General features: G+C 45.4%; 1 protein-coding gene across 1 annotated transcript in view; it reads right to left on the bottom strand.

The window, feature by feature from the left end:
* LOC309551420 (kinesin-like protein KIF28P) overlaps nt 1–7,754 on the bottom strand; it is a gene marked incomplete at its 5' end in the record, with an annotated part of 119,738 nt that extends 111,984 nt beyond the window's left edge. Inside the window, 2 exons of the mRNA XM_082251994.1 lie at nt 6,448–6,483; nt 7,656–7,754. Coding sequence (XP_082108120.1) covers nt 6,448–6,483; nt 7,656–7,754 — 135 coding nt within the window. The remainder of the gene's footprint in view (nt 1–6,447; nt 6,484–7,655) is intronic.
* Nucleotides 7,755–14,276: the final 6,522 nt, after the last annotated feature.

Raw genomic sequence — 14,276 nt, 5'->3', positions numbered from 1 at the left:
GGCCATAGATTGGAGACAAGATTGACCAAACAGACTATAACACATCACATACATCCAGGGGATGACTGGCAACTTTTGGCCCAGGGGGCAAGTACAAACCAGAGGCCCATGGTGTAGCAACTCCAATTTGGCCCCCCTCCCACTCTCCCTCTTCCCAGCCTCCTCCTGATCCAATTCCAGGCTGAAGCTCCGCTCCAAGTACTCTCTACTCACCAACCGAATCCGGGTTCCTGACCTGGCCAGCAGGGGGCGGTTGGGAGGGGCTGGGGGAGCTGAGTTGGGGCTGGGGGGGAGGAGAGTATCCAGTGGGACATGGAACCAGCCTCTGCTCAGACACAGTTTACACAATCCATGCTGGGGGAGTGGGGCCTGCGCTCTGTTCTTGTCTTCATCCCGCACTCAGTAGGTCAGTGGCAGGGACTTTTTACTTCCTTCACCAGGAATCTTTTAGGCATGTCTTTGGCAGAAGCGGTGCAGCCTTTTTCTGGGGCATCACAGAAGCCCAGGGGGCAATTGCCCCCCTGCCCTCTGGCCCAGTCCTCCCCTTCATACATTGTATGGATTGTACCAATGTACCTGTATGTAACCTAATGCATTCATTTTTTATCTTTTATATTTCTATGTTTGGTGTGCTACTTTTCCCCTATGTTGTGGCAACACAAGTATTACTCCCATACTTTTATCTTTTTGTATAATAAAAATATGTGAATTTAATTATCTTGTCTCCAATCTATGGTGGTTATAGTCAGCTATTGTAGGATAGGGGGACGTGTCTCTGGTATTGACTTTTTGTTTGTACTTTTGTACGAGCCCAAAGTCCTTCATTGAACCTATCTCTGTATTCTGATGGCAGGGAAGTCTCCCCACTGTCAGAATACAATAGCTAAATGGGAGTGATTCCCCCATCCACATCGCTTGTTGAAGGAAAAAAAAAATTAATGTATAGCGAGCTTAAAAGAAAAGTGAGGGGATATAAAAAAAAAAAACAATCATACTCACTTAGGTGGATGCAACATTGTTCCAATGCTGCATCTGTCACCTGTTGCCTTTAAGACCAAGTACTGCGCGATCAAAGACCACTGATTGCTCAGTTCTCCGTCCTCAGTGAGCAAAGAGCCACTGACTGTCAGTCACCGCTCTCTGCTCTGCCCCTCCAGGGTTCACTGGAGTGATGGGTTGTGGAGGGGATGAAGCGGCTGACTCAGGCTCTCAGCAGAGCACTGAGAGGCTGAGCCAGCTGCCGGTCCAGGCATCTGGGTGGAACCCAACATTAAAGTTTAGATCCCTTCAGTGTCTGGACTGGCTGAGTGATGTAAGGCGACAGGGGACTTTAGCCTGCTGTTGGCTGCATATGGGTCACAGGAGTGCAGAACTAAGTGCACTCCTGTGACCCACAAGATAAGGATGGCAAAAAAAGCTTTGGCCTTAATCTATCAATTTATTCTGTATTAAATAGTGTGCATACTCACTCAGCCACTATGGAATTCATTTTCTGTATTCTGCAAAAAAAAACCTGGTTGATCCTGCTGTTCTCCATCTCCCTCCTCTGTCCATGTCCCCAGCGCAGTTGGGGATTCTGCAAAGCAATGTTGGCAGCTAGTGCACATGCTCAGTTTTCAGTGTATTTTCAAACCTAACCATTTCCTCGATCACATCTGAGCAGCCCATGTGACTATAAAGTCACACATGTGGGCATATACGCAATGGAAAATGACAGCCCACTCCCTCCCCCCTTCTTCATGCCCACTAATCAGCTAAATACAATGGGGGTGGGATATTACATTTGATTGATGGAGGCTTCACCTCCCTGTTATTCTATTGCTATTGCTGTAGGGGTGTGACACTGGTATAAATCCACTCACACTATTTTATTGCCAAAAAATAATAAAGATTTGAATTCAAATATATATTTGACAATGATGATAATAATTTATTTTTACACTGTATTCCAAAGGTTGTTGTTTTTTTTTTTTTTTTTTTAGACAGTCCAGCAGCAGAAGACTAGGAGCTTCTCCTGCTTATGTTTTCCTACAGGCAGGCTGGGAAAGAGCTGGGTCATGTGACAGCTGTATATTAATTAGAAAAAAAGGTACTTACATTTTTTCCTTAAAATAATTACAGTGCTATCATCCACATACAGAAAGAGAAAGCATAATGTAAATTGAACAGTGTGTGTTTAGTGTCACTTTAATACATGCCCTCTATAAAATAACTCCACGAAAAGCAGCACTTTAGAAGAATGTGGGTTTGTTCAAAATATGGGTAGAACACTTTTATTTTGATATGGTGCTAATGCCACACTAATAAATAAGGGCAAATACAAAAGACAAATTATTATGCAGCTCTCTTGACATGGCAGTCCAGACATCTCAAGTCTCCCGCAAATCGCGGGAGACTCCCGTTTTCTGCCCTGAGCTCACGGACACCCGCGAGCTCAGGGTGATATCCCGGCAAGCTGCGAAGCCGAGTGGAAGCAGCTGAGCTATCAGTGAGAGTGACTCATCTGTGAGTCATCCAAGCTGTGAAGCCGAGTAGAAGCAGCTGAATTGTCAGTGTGGCTCACTCACTCTGTGAGTCATCCTGACCAGCTCCGTGAAGTGAGACAGAGCCACTACTTCTGCCTGTGAGAGGAGGAGGGATACAGAGGAAACAGTAGCTTTCTCTCTACTCCTGACAGTGAGCCACGTATTTCACTGCAGCAGTTGGCCACAAGACCACATGTAACAGTAAGTATGCTAGATACATGCAGATTGATTCCTCTATGTCTCCCACTAACTGTGCTTCCTAAAACATCTGCTTTAGCACAGAAATAAATGATGGGAAAAAAAATAACAGGAGATAAAAATATTCAGCACTACAGCGGTTGTCCATAGCAACCCCTTCACTGATGTGTACTGAGAGCACAGGGGGCTTCTGGAAGCTTCTCCTCACTGCTTCTCGAACATGTGGATCTATGGTAAAGTGTTCCTGTAGACATTCTTCTTTTACATTTTGATGAAGGAATAAAACTTCTGCCATAGTCATTTTTTGTGGTCTATGTGTCTCTGGGGAAATATACCCATTATTCCACTACCAGAAAGCCAACAGGAAGTCACTGGGCTTTTCCTGAAGGGAGGGGAATTACCCATTACCTAGAGATGCACTGTAAAGTACATAGCTAAATTCAAAACTTTTTTTTTTTTGTAAACCTCTTCTGTATACTGATTCCATTTCATTTGATCATCCTTTAGTTGTGTTAAATTAGCGCCGGAGGGGGTGCGCGGCAGCGCGGGAAGAGTGCGGTGGCGCGTGTGGGGGGATTCGGCGGCGCGCGCGGGGGGATTCAGCGGCGCGAAGTGCCACCTCCCTGAAATGAGTTTTTGCAGGTTGGGATGTCTGGCAGTCTCTCGTATATACACTCACCAGCCACTTTTTTGGGTACAACTGTTCAGTTGCTTGGTAACACGAATTGCTAATTAGCCAATCACATGGCAGCAACTTAATGCATTTAGGCATCAGACAACAATCGGTTTGCATAACCAAAGAATTGCTACACAAACTGTCAGAAACTGTCTCAGGGAAGCTCATCTGCATTCTCGTCGTTCTCATCGGGGTCTCGACCCGACTGCAGTTCATCATCATAACCTACTTGAGTGGGCAAATGCTCACATTTGATGGGGCTGGCCCTTTGGAGAGGTGTTCTCTTCATGGATGAATCCCGGTTGTTCACTGTACAGGGCAGATGGCAGACAGTGTATATGGCTTTGTTTGGGTGAGTGGTTTGCTGATGTCAACGTTGTGGATCGAGTGGCCCATGGTGGCGGTGGGGTTATGGTATGGGCAGGTGTATGTTATAGACAACAAACACAGGTGCATTTTATTGATGGCATTTTTAATGCACATATCGTAACGAGATCCTGAGGCCCATCATTGTGCCATTCATCCACAACCATCACCTCATGTTGCAGCATAATAATGCATGGCCCCATGTTGCAAGGATTTGTACACAATTCCTGGAAGTTGTAAACATCCCAGTTCTTGCATGGCCAGCATACTAACTGGACATGTCACCCATTGAGCATGTTTGGGATGTTCTGGATTAGCGTATACGACAGCGTGTTCCAGGTCCTGCTAATATCCAGCAACTTCGCACAGCCATTGAAGAGGAGAGGACCAACATTCCAACCCCCCAATACATTAACTACTTGCCTACTGTGCACTTAAACCCCCTTCCCATCCAGACCAATTTTTAGCTTTCAGCGCTCTCACACTTTGACTGACAATTGCGCGGTCATGCTACACTGTACCCATATGAAATTGTTATCATTTTTTTTAACACAAATAGAGCTTTCTTTTGGTGGTATGTAATCACCTCTGGGTTTTTTATTTTTTACAAAAAAAAAGAAAAAAGACAGAAAATTTTGAAAAAAAAAAAAAGTTTTTCTTATTTTCTGCGAGTGAATTTTGAAAATAAAATTTTCTCCTTCACTGATGTGCGCTGATGAGGCGGCACTGATGGGCACTGATAGGCTGCACTGATGGGCACTGATGAGGTGGCACTTATGGGCACTGATGAGGAGGTACTAATATGCTGCACTGATGAGCACTGATAGGCGGCACTGATAGGCGGCACTGATGAGCACTGATAGGCAGCACTGATGAGCACTGATAGGCGGCACTGCTGGGCACTGAGAGGTGGCACTGCTGGGCACTGAGAGGTGGCACTGCTGGGCACTGAGAGGCAGCACTGACGGGCGGCACTGATGGCCACTGCTAGGCGGCACTGATGGGCACTGGCGGATGGCACTGATGGACACTGACGGGTGGCACTGATGAGCACTGATGGGCGGCACTGATGGGCGGCACTGATGGGCAGCACCATCAGTGCTCACACAGTGCCCATAGTGCTGCCAGTCAGTGCTCATCAGTGCCTAGATGAGCAGGCACTGATGGGCACTGACTGACAGCACTATGGGCACTGATTGTGGGCATTGATGAGGGCACTGATGGCGGGCACTGTGGGCACTGTGTGTATGTTTTTTTTTTACCTCTTGTAATCAGGGCACTGGTGATCGGTGCCCTGATTACATTTGTTCTGTGTTCCCGGCGCTGGGCAGCTCTCCCTCCTTCCTCACACTGCAGGCTCCGTGTGAGGAAGGAGCGCTGGCGATGAGAGATTATCTTATATGTTTACATATGAGATCATCTCTCATTGGACGGTCCGATCACGTGGTGAATGGCCGCTGTGATTGGCCATTCACCACGATCACACAGATTTTCCCCGATGCACGCTCGCGGGAGCGCGCGGGGAGACTGTTTCTGGGAGGCCGTATAAAGACGGCCTCCCGAAAATGTGAGTCCGTGCTGCAGCCGTATATAGGCTGTAGCGCGGATGGGAAGAAGTTAAAACTGCATATTTTAGAATGGCCTTTATTGTGGCCATCCTAAGGCACACCTGTGCAAAAATCATGCTGTCTAATAATTAGCATCTTCACATGCCACACCTGTGAAGTGCATGGATTAAAATAAATGTCAATGGAGCATGCTGTGCATGGCTCACTGAAAGTGGAAATGCATTCATAAAAAAGCCAGAGGGTTATAGGGACAGTGGTAGAGTCAGGAGAGTCTGGCGAAGGACAGAGGGAATGTAAAAGATGTGGGGATAAGTGATAAAGAATTGGCCAGATACCAGGGTGGAAAAGACATGTGAATGATTAAAGAACAGATAGAAATATAAATAATGTAGTGAGAGATAAGGTTGAAGTAAGACAGGCAGACTGGTGGAGGCAGAAAAAGGCAAGTGGGAAGACAAATATGAACGCAGTGGGGAAATATGGGCAGCGATATGGCAGATGCACAAAGGTTAGTGTATAATGAATTGATGGGATGATGCAGGACCAAGCCCCTGTACATGGGACAAAATTTTGGAAAGTCCCACCCAATCCAGGACAGTTTGGAGGTTTGAAACAAGCATTTATTGGCTTCTGTTTTTCTATAGGTTAAATAGTAAAGAAGCTGTATCAATCAAGGAAATTTTTTTTACATTTTGCATAGGTCTGGGTAGAAGTAGGTGAAACAAATTATCATGTATGGCACCCAATCTAAGCTAATATAAGAAGCTACATCTATGCTCACAGTTTTGGAGCTAACCCTGATCAAGTCATCAATGCCCTAAAGTACACTGAAGCTTTGTCCAATTTTGCTGGGGCCTGGATAAATAATGTGTATCAGGTATGAAATAGCTACCTTTCCTAGAAATGTGTCCCTGCCAAGTATTAAGGCTTGGTCTGTTGATCTCTTTTGAAGGGGAAGATCAGTCAATCTGAAATCTAATCCTTTTCCCCAGCAGAGATTAATGTGCATATCATTTTTTAAACAACTCCACACCAATGTATATATAGGGGAAAAAAAACAGTAGTTAGTGTACCAAAATCATTCCAAGGAAATACAGCTGAGAGTGACGTTTACCTGTTCATAGTATATTTCCAGCATGCTGAATGTCACCTGAAAAAAAAGGGACAATATCCATTATTACATAAAGGTATATTGTGGAAAGTGCTTTACATTAACTGGGTTCACAAGTGGATAGTTATAAATAACATAGTGAACAAAAAACATATAATGGTATATTCTCCAAAAAGTTCCTGCTACAATTTCTAAATAATAACAGCAGCACATGGAAGCTTCTCTTTCGCTGTCCTGGACGGTCTACACAAACCCAAACCATATAACATGTGACGTCTCCTTCAGGGCATTGAGAGAGATTAAGTAAAGTAACATCAAACTTACTTGCACAGCCATGCAGGTTGGTATTCACCACTAAACCACTAATGATTTTTCAAATGGTATTGCCCCCCCCCCCCCACCCACACACACACTTTTCCATGCTGGGCCTTCCTTTACCCATAGAATTTAGTTACCAGACCCCATAGCAATCAACTGGGGTGTTATGATTGTAGTTGTTTTGTTGATCTAATTTAGGCCTGCATTATCATGGCAGCAGTTACATAAAGGAGTCAAAGTGTCTGAAGTAACTGCAAAAATCGAATCACGATGATTCTTAACCTGGCCATACAATAGTAGATTTTCGAATGAACATTCCTACAAATGTTTAAAAATTCCAAGAACATTTAATGACTTGATAAATGCTGTTTAAATGTACATTCAAATATAATGTTCAAAAACTGTGCATAATAATCCCCACACCAGGTGAAACAAATGTTTTGTACTTTGATATATGTTCTTCCAGTAGTGCACCAACTCACACCACCACCAAAAATGCACACTCACCGCCAGTCCAGTGACCTTTTAATTATTTAAAGTCAATAAGCACTGTGGGATTGTCCTTATACACCTCCAAATCAATCACACCATTCCTCAGCACGTCTTCTGAGATATCATCCTATCATCTTTTAATCGCTCCAGGAACACCACAACATCAAACCACCAAAAAGAAGTAAACTAAGTGTAGTATTTTATAGCTTTGGCCATACTTCTTATTTAAACTTCCTAAATAGTAAATAAGCACAGCAGGGACTGGGGGATTGGGGAGGGTGTTAAAAGGTCACTTTGCCATATCTTATTTTTCATATTTTCACCAATGAAAATGCAATTTTAAACAAACCTATCCATTGCCTTTTTTTTGCATTATGTCTGTCCCAGTTGAGATTACTGACCTGATAACGTCTGTTATTGTCTTGGTTACTTTCAATTGCTCTGAACAACTCCTCACAGACAACTGGAATGATGCCTCGATTTGCTCCATAGCCAATCATGGAGTAGCTTTTCCCAGAACCCGTCTGCCCATAAGCAAGAAGTGTGGCATTGTAGCCTTGCCAGGCATTATCTAATACACTCTGGCCAAGGTCACAGAATACAATTTTCTAGGAAAGGAGAATAATTGCATTTCAGAAATCTAAACTTTAATTTAGAAAATTATTTTTTATTTGACCATGTTATTGTCAATTTACACAGACAACTTGCAATATGAATGATATTTTTACACGTGTACTGATATCAATATCTGTTCATGTTGTATACTGTACATACAGTGCCTTGAAAAAGTATTCATACCGCTTGAAATTTTCCACATTTTGTCATGTTACAACCAAAAAAACGTAAATGTATTTTATTGGGATTTTATGTGATACACCAGCCCAAAGGGGCACATAATTGTGAAGTGGAAGGAAAATGATAAATGGTTTTCAAAATTTTTTTACAAATAAATATCTGAAAAGTATGGCGTGCATTTGTATTCAGACCTCTTTAATCTGATACCCCTAACAAAAATCTAGTGGAACCAATTGCCTTCAGAAGTCACCTAATTAGTATATAGAGTCCACCTGTGTGCAATTTAATCTCAGTATAAATACAGCTGTTCTGTGAAGTCTGAAGAGGTTTATTAGAGAACCTTATGCCCCGTACACACGTGCAGATTATCTGCAGACTTTTGTCTGCAGACTTACCTTTTCTATGTAGTGCAAGGGCCTGCCGGATTGCATACAAATTGAAAGTGTTTAGGTTTGACCTCATATTATATGGTTTTGGTAAGTCTGCAGACAAAAGTCTGCAGATAATCTGCACGTGTGTATGGGGCATTAGTGAACAAACAGTGTCATGAAGGCCAAGGAACACACCAGACAGGTCAGGGATAAAGTTGTGGAGAAGTTTAAAGCTGGGTTAGGTTATCAAAAATATCCCAAGCTTTGAACATCTCACAGCATTGTTTAATCCATCATCCAAAAATGGAAAGAGTATGGCACAACTACAAACCTACCAAGACATGGCTGTCCACCTAAACTGACAGGCCGGGCAAGGGGAGCATTAATCAGAGAGGCAGCCAAGAGCCTCCTGGTAATTGATGGGAGAATCTGTCCATAGGACAACTATTAGTCGTGAACTCCACAAATCTGGCCTTTATGGAAGAGCTGCAAGAAGAAAGCCATTAGTGAAAAAAGCCAGAAGAAAGCCATGTGAGGGACACAGCAAACATGTGGAAGAAGGTGCTCTGGTCAGATGAGACCAAAATTTAACTTTTGGGCCTAAAAGCAAAACTCTATGTGCGGCGGAAAACTAACACTGCACATCACCCTGAACACACCATTCCCACTATGAAACATGGTGGTGGCATCATCATGTTGTGGGCACAGGGAAGCAGGGACAGGGAAGCTGGTCAGAGTTGATGGGAAGATGGATGGAGCCAAATACAGGGCAATCTTAGAAGAAAACCTGTTAAGCCCCGTACACATGTACCGAATGTCGGCCGAACGATCGGCCGTCTTTTGTCCAGTGCTGTCCTGTCGGTTAAAAAGTGCTAAAGACTGCACACGAATTTTGTCGGCCAACAACAGCCGACTGCAGAAGTGATGCCATGTGATGGTTAACTTTCCGTGTGTTTTTTCTTCTCTGAGCATGCCCAGTCTTGCTCATCTGCTGTTAGTCGGCCGAATTCTGTACTGACTGGCGAACAATCGGCCGTTCTGGTGACGGCCAACAAAAATTTTATAGCCTGCACACCCAATTCTGTTCAGCCGAAAAGTCGCAGTCGGTTGTCGGAAGCATCATACTAACAAGCCGACAATCGGCCGATCGTTCGGCGGCCGAATATTTACGCCCGACATTCGCTACGTGTGTACGGGCCCTTAGAGTCTGCAAAAGACTCGAGACTGGGACGGAGGTTCACCTTCCAGCAGGACAACGACCCTAAACATACAGCCAGAGCTACAATGGTATGGTTCAGATCAAAGCATATTCATGTGTTAGAATGGCCCGGTCAAAGTCCAGACCTAAATCCATATGGGAATCTGTGGCAAGACTTGAAAATTGCTGTTCACAGACGCTCTCCATCCAATCTGACAGAGCTTGAGCTATTTTGCAAAGAAGAATGGGCAAAAATGTCACTCTCTAGATGTGCAAAGCTGGTAGAGACATACCCAAGAAGACTTGAAGCTGTAATTGCCACAAGAGGTGGTTCTAGAAATTATTGACTGGGGGGGGGGGGCTGAATACAAATGCATGCCACACTTTTCAGATATTTATTTGTAAAAAAAACTTTGAAAGCCATTATTCATTTCCCTTCCACTTCACAATTATATGCCAATTTGTGCTGGTCTATCACAAGGATCTCCAAACTAAACCCCTTCGGCTGTTGCGGAACTATATGTCCCATGAGGCATTGTAAACTAAACTCTGACATTCACAGACATGACTAGGCATGATGGGAAATGTAGTTCCTGAACAACTGGGAGGGCCATAGTTTGGAGACCCCTGGTCTATCACATAAAATCCCAATAAAAATGGTAATTTTGACTTACCATAAAATCCATCTCTCTGATGTTCATTGACGGACAAATCTCCTGATATTCATAACCATTGGGATATACTGCCCCCTACAAGAGTAGAACACTGGGCAGAAAGGAATTCAGGCTACACCCTGTGGCAGTCCCAGGGGCTATACTCCCTCTCTTTGCTATAACTACTCAGTTTTGTTACAAGCAGTGTCAGGAGAATTATAACTCCACAGAGGGGTGGGTGCTATGTCCGTCAATGAAAATCAGAGAAATGGAGTTTACGGTAAGTCAAAAATCCCATTTTCACTTTCGTTCATCGACGGACACAGCTCCTGATATTCATAACCATTGAGACGTCCCAAAGCAGTGTTAACCATGAGGGGAGGGAACAACGAAAAATTTCCCAAGGTTAAACATTAGAAAAACCAGGCAACAAGAGCTCAACCAAATAACTGGAGCCCACCTAAAAAACAACACACCCTCAAAGAGGATTAGGTCCTCTTAAACAGCAGCCTGCAAAACCTTACGGCCAAAAGAAGCATCCGCAGATGCAAACACATCCACTTTATAAAACTTTGTAAAAGTGTGCACCAATGACCAGGTGGCCGCTTTGCAAACCTGCGTCACTGACGCCTGATGACGGAAAGCCCAGGAGGCACTAAGCGCCCTAGTAAAGTGTGCCTTGACAGGGAAAGGAGGAACCTGACCCCTGATGGAATAGGCCTAAACCACCGTCTGTCTGATCCATCTGAAAATGGTCGCAGAAGTAGCGTACAACCCTTTTCGAGCTTCCTGAAAGACACCATAGCTGTCAGGTACACCCTAATTGCCCTAATTGCCAAGGCATGCAAGGCAATTTCATTAAGATGTTTAGGCCTGGGACACAGGGAAGGCAACACAAAATCTTCATTGAAATGAAAATCAGAGACAACCCTTGGAAGGAATGACAGACAGGGACAAAGAACCACCTTATGCCTGTGAATCATCAGATAAGGTGAACAACAGGATAACGCCGCCAGTTTTGACACCCTGCGCGCAGAGGTTATAGCCACTTAAAAGGCCACCTTCTGGGACAGTGTAAGCAGGGGAATCTCCCGAATATTTTCGAAGGGAGGCTTCTGTAGAGCTGAAAGCACCAAATTAAGATCCAAGGCGGCAATGGAGCCTGCACTGGAGGAACCAAATGTCGGACACCCTGAAGAAAGGTACGCATCAGGAAGTGTGTGGCCAAAGGTCATTGGAAGAAGACCACCAAAGCCGACACCTGGCCCTTGATGGTACTCAGGGCCAATTTCTGTTCAACCCCCATCCCCCACCCCCCCGTTGATGGAAGGTCCAGATCTGAGCCACCAAGTAGAAGCGAGGAAGAACACCAATAGACTCACACAAAGAAATGTACGTCTTCCACGTACAATGGTAGATCTTCTTAGAGGTAGATTTCCTAGCTTTCAACAGTGTAGGAATCACCGACTCAGATAAACCCCTATCCTTCAGTACCCCGGGAATGTGTACGGCGGAGTGGGCTGTAACGAACTGTTCCGGATTTGATTGTCCAGAGACTGCGGAGTCTTGTCCCATTTGGTCAGAATCTCCCTTTGCAGGGACCTCTTATGGAACTGTGCAAATGGAACTGCCTCAAAGGTCACTGTCTTTGGTGGTTTGATGTTGTGGTGTTCCTGGAGCGATTAAAAGATGATAGGATGATATCTCAGAAGATGTGCTGAGGAAGCCGTCACAGCCAGCGACTGTAAAGCAGGATGGAAGATCGGTCCTTGGAAAAGCAGATCCTCCCTGAGAGGAAGCTGCCAAGAAACGTCGGCAAACAGCCGCCCCCAGATCGGTGTACCAAGCCCAGTGAGGCCAGTCTGGAGCCACTAAGATGACCGGAATCCCTTCTGCCTCGATCTTGCGTAGAGGTCTTGGTAGAAACTTGATAGGAGGGAAGGCGTAAATCAAACTATACTAACCCCACAGAGCCATAAGCGCGACTGTGGCATACGCCAGAGGATAACTTGACCGAGCCACAAACCTCTGCACCTTTCTGTTGAGCGGAGATGGCAACAAATCCACCTCGGGGGTGCCCCACCGGAAACACAGCTGATGAAACACCTCCGGATGAAGGGACCACTCCCCGTGGTCCAACGCCTGCCGACTGAGGTAATCTGATTGTCAATTTTCCACCCCGGGAATGTGTACGGCGGAGTAGGCTGTAACGAACTGTTCCGCCCACCTTAGAATGCTGGCTACCTCCAGAGCAGCCAGAAAAATTCTTGTGCCCCCTTGGTGATTGACATAAGCCGTGGCATTGTCCGATTGAATGCACACTGGACAAACCTGAAGACGATCCGTCCAATGATCCAGACACAGTCTGATTGTTCGGAGTTCCAAGACATTGATCGGGAGTCTGGACTCTTCCAGCGTCTAGATTCCCTGAGTAGAATGCTTGCCGAGGATGCCTCCCCAGTCGGATAAGCTGGCATCCGTGGTGACCACTGTCCAAAACAAGGGGAGGAAGGAATTTCCCAGCCGAAGCTCCTGAGAATGAAGTCACCATATTAGGGACTCCTTCGTGCCCTGACTCAGCCGGATTTGATTGTCCAGAGACTGCGGAGTCTTGTCCCATTTGGTCAGAATCTCCCTTTGCAGGGACCTCTTATGGAACTGTGCAAATGGAACTGCCTCAAAGGTAGACACCATCAGGCCCAGTACCCGCATGCAAGTCCCGAGAGATGACCATTTGTTGTACAGCAGGAGGTAAATTGCAGCCTGCAATTTCTGGAGTTTGTCCAGAGGAAGAAGCACTCTTCCTCTCGGCTAAGGCCTAGTCAAGAGTCAGGCCTAGATAGTCCAGCTTTGTGGACAGAATCAGAGCAGACTTCTGAAAATTCAGAATCCAGCCAAACTCCCGAAAAGTTTGTATTGTGATCTCCACCAGAGTAGAGAGGGACTCTGCTCGCAGAAGGAGATTGTCCAAGTAGCCCAATACCGCAATCCCCCATTGGCGTAACATAGCTAGCACTGGGGCTAACACTTTTGTGAAGACCCAAGGACCAGATGTGAGACTAAAGGGTAACGCCACAAACTGATAATGCTCCTCTCCCACAGAAAAGCGGAGAAACGCTGGTGACTGGTACATTTTGGAATGTGACGGTAGGCATGCTTGATATCGATAAAGGCGAGGAAATTCCCCTGATGCAGGGATGCCACCACCGTTCGAATGGACTCCATTCTTAACTTCTGTACCCGCACAAAGCAGTTTAGCGCCTTGAGGTCAAGGATTGGACGCACTTTGCCTTCCTTCCTGGGAACTGTGAACAGGTTTGAGTAAAAACCCTGAAAACTGCCCGAGGTCGGAACCGGGACAATCATCCCTTGAAGAAACAGGTCTTGTACTGCCCCAAACAGGTCCTGTAAGCGGTCCGGGGACAGACGCACGTTGGAAGGAAACAACCTTGCAGAGGGACAAGAGCAAAAAACTCAATCATGTAGCCGGGCCAAATGACTTTGTGGACCCACTTGTCTTGCACCCAGGAAGTCCACGGGTCCGGAAACCAGTGAAGACGTCCCCCCAGATACTTCTGAGGGTACACCTTCATGCAGAAGGAGCCTTGTCCCTGTGTCTGGAGAAGCCCAATCTTGGCTTGCAAGACCAGGTTCATTTGAATTGTCCAGAAGAGGCCTTGAAAGGCTTCGAGCCCTGGTCAGTCAACCATGATGGACGAAAAAACTTCTTATGAGCTGAGAAGTAAGGCCTGCATCTACAACAAGGTTCCTTTCCCTTTATAGCCTGCAGAAGAAAAGTTCTCTCCCCTCCGTGAGACCTTTAATACTATCATCCAGGGTAGCTCCAAACAGGCGATCTCCTTGAAAAGGAAGATCAGTAAGGGCATTTTTTGAAGTCTGATCCGCAGACCAGCACCCGAGTCAAAAAACACACTGAAGGACCACTGCCAAAACAGAGAGGCGAGCCATTAGGGGAGCCGCATCCAAAGAGGCATCACAGATAAA

This window comes from Pelophylax lessonae (assembly GCF_965119305.1).
Source record: "Pelophylax lessonae genome assembly, chromosome: 3".
Taxonomy (NCBI): domain Eukaryota; kingdom Metazoa; phylum Chordata; class Amphibia; order Anura; family Ranidae; genus Pelophylax; species Pelophylax lessonae.
The sequence above is the reverse complement of the archived record's forward strand: the minus strand, read 5'-3'. Positions and strand labels throughout refer to the sequence as shown.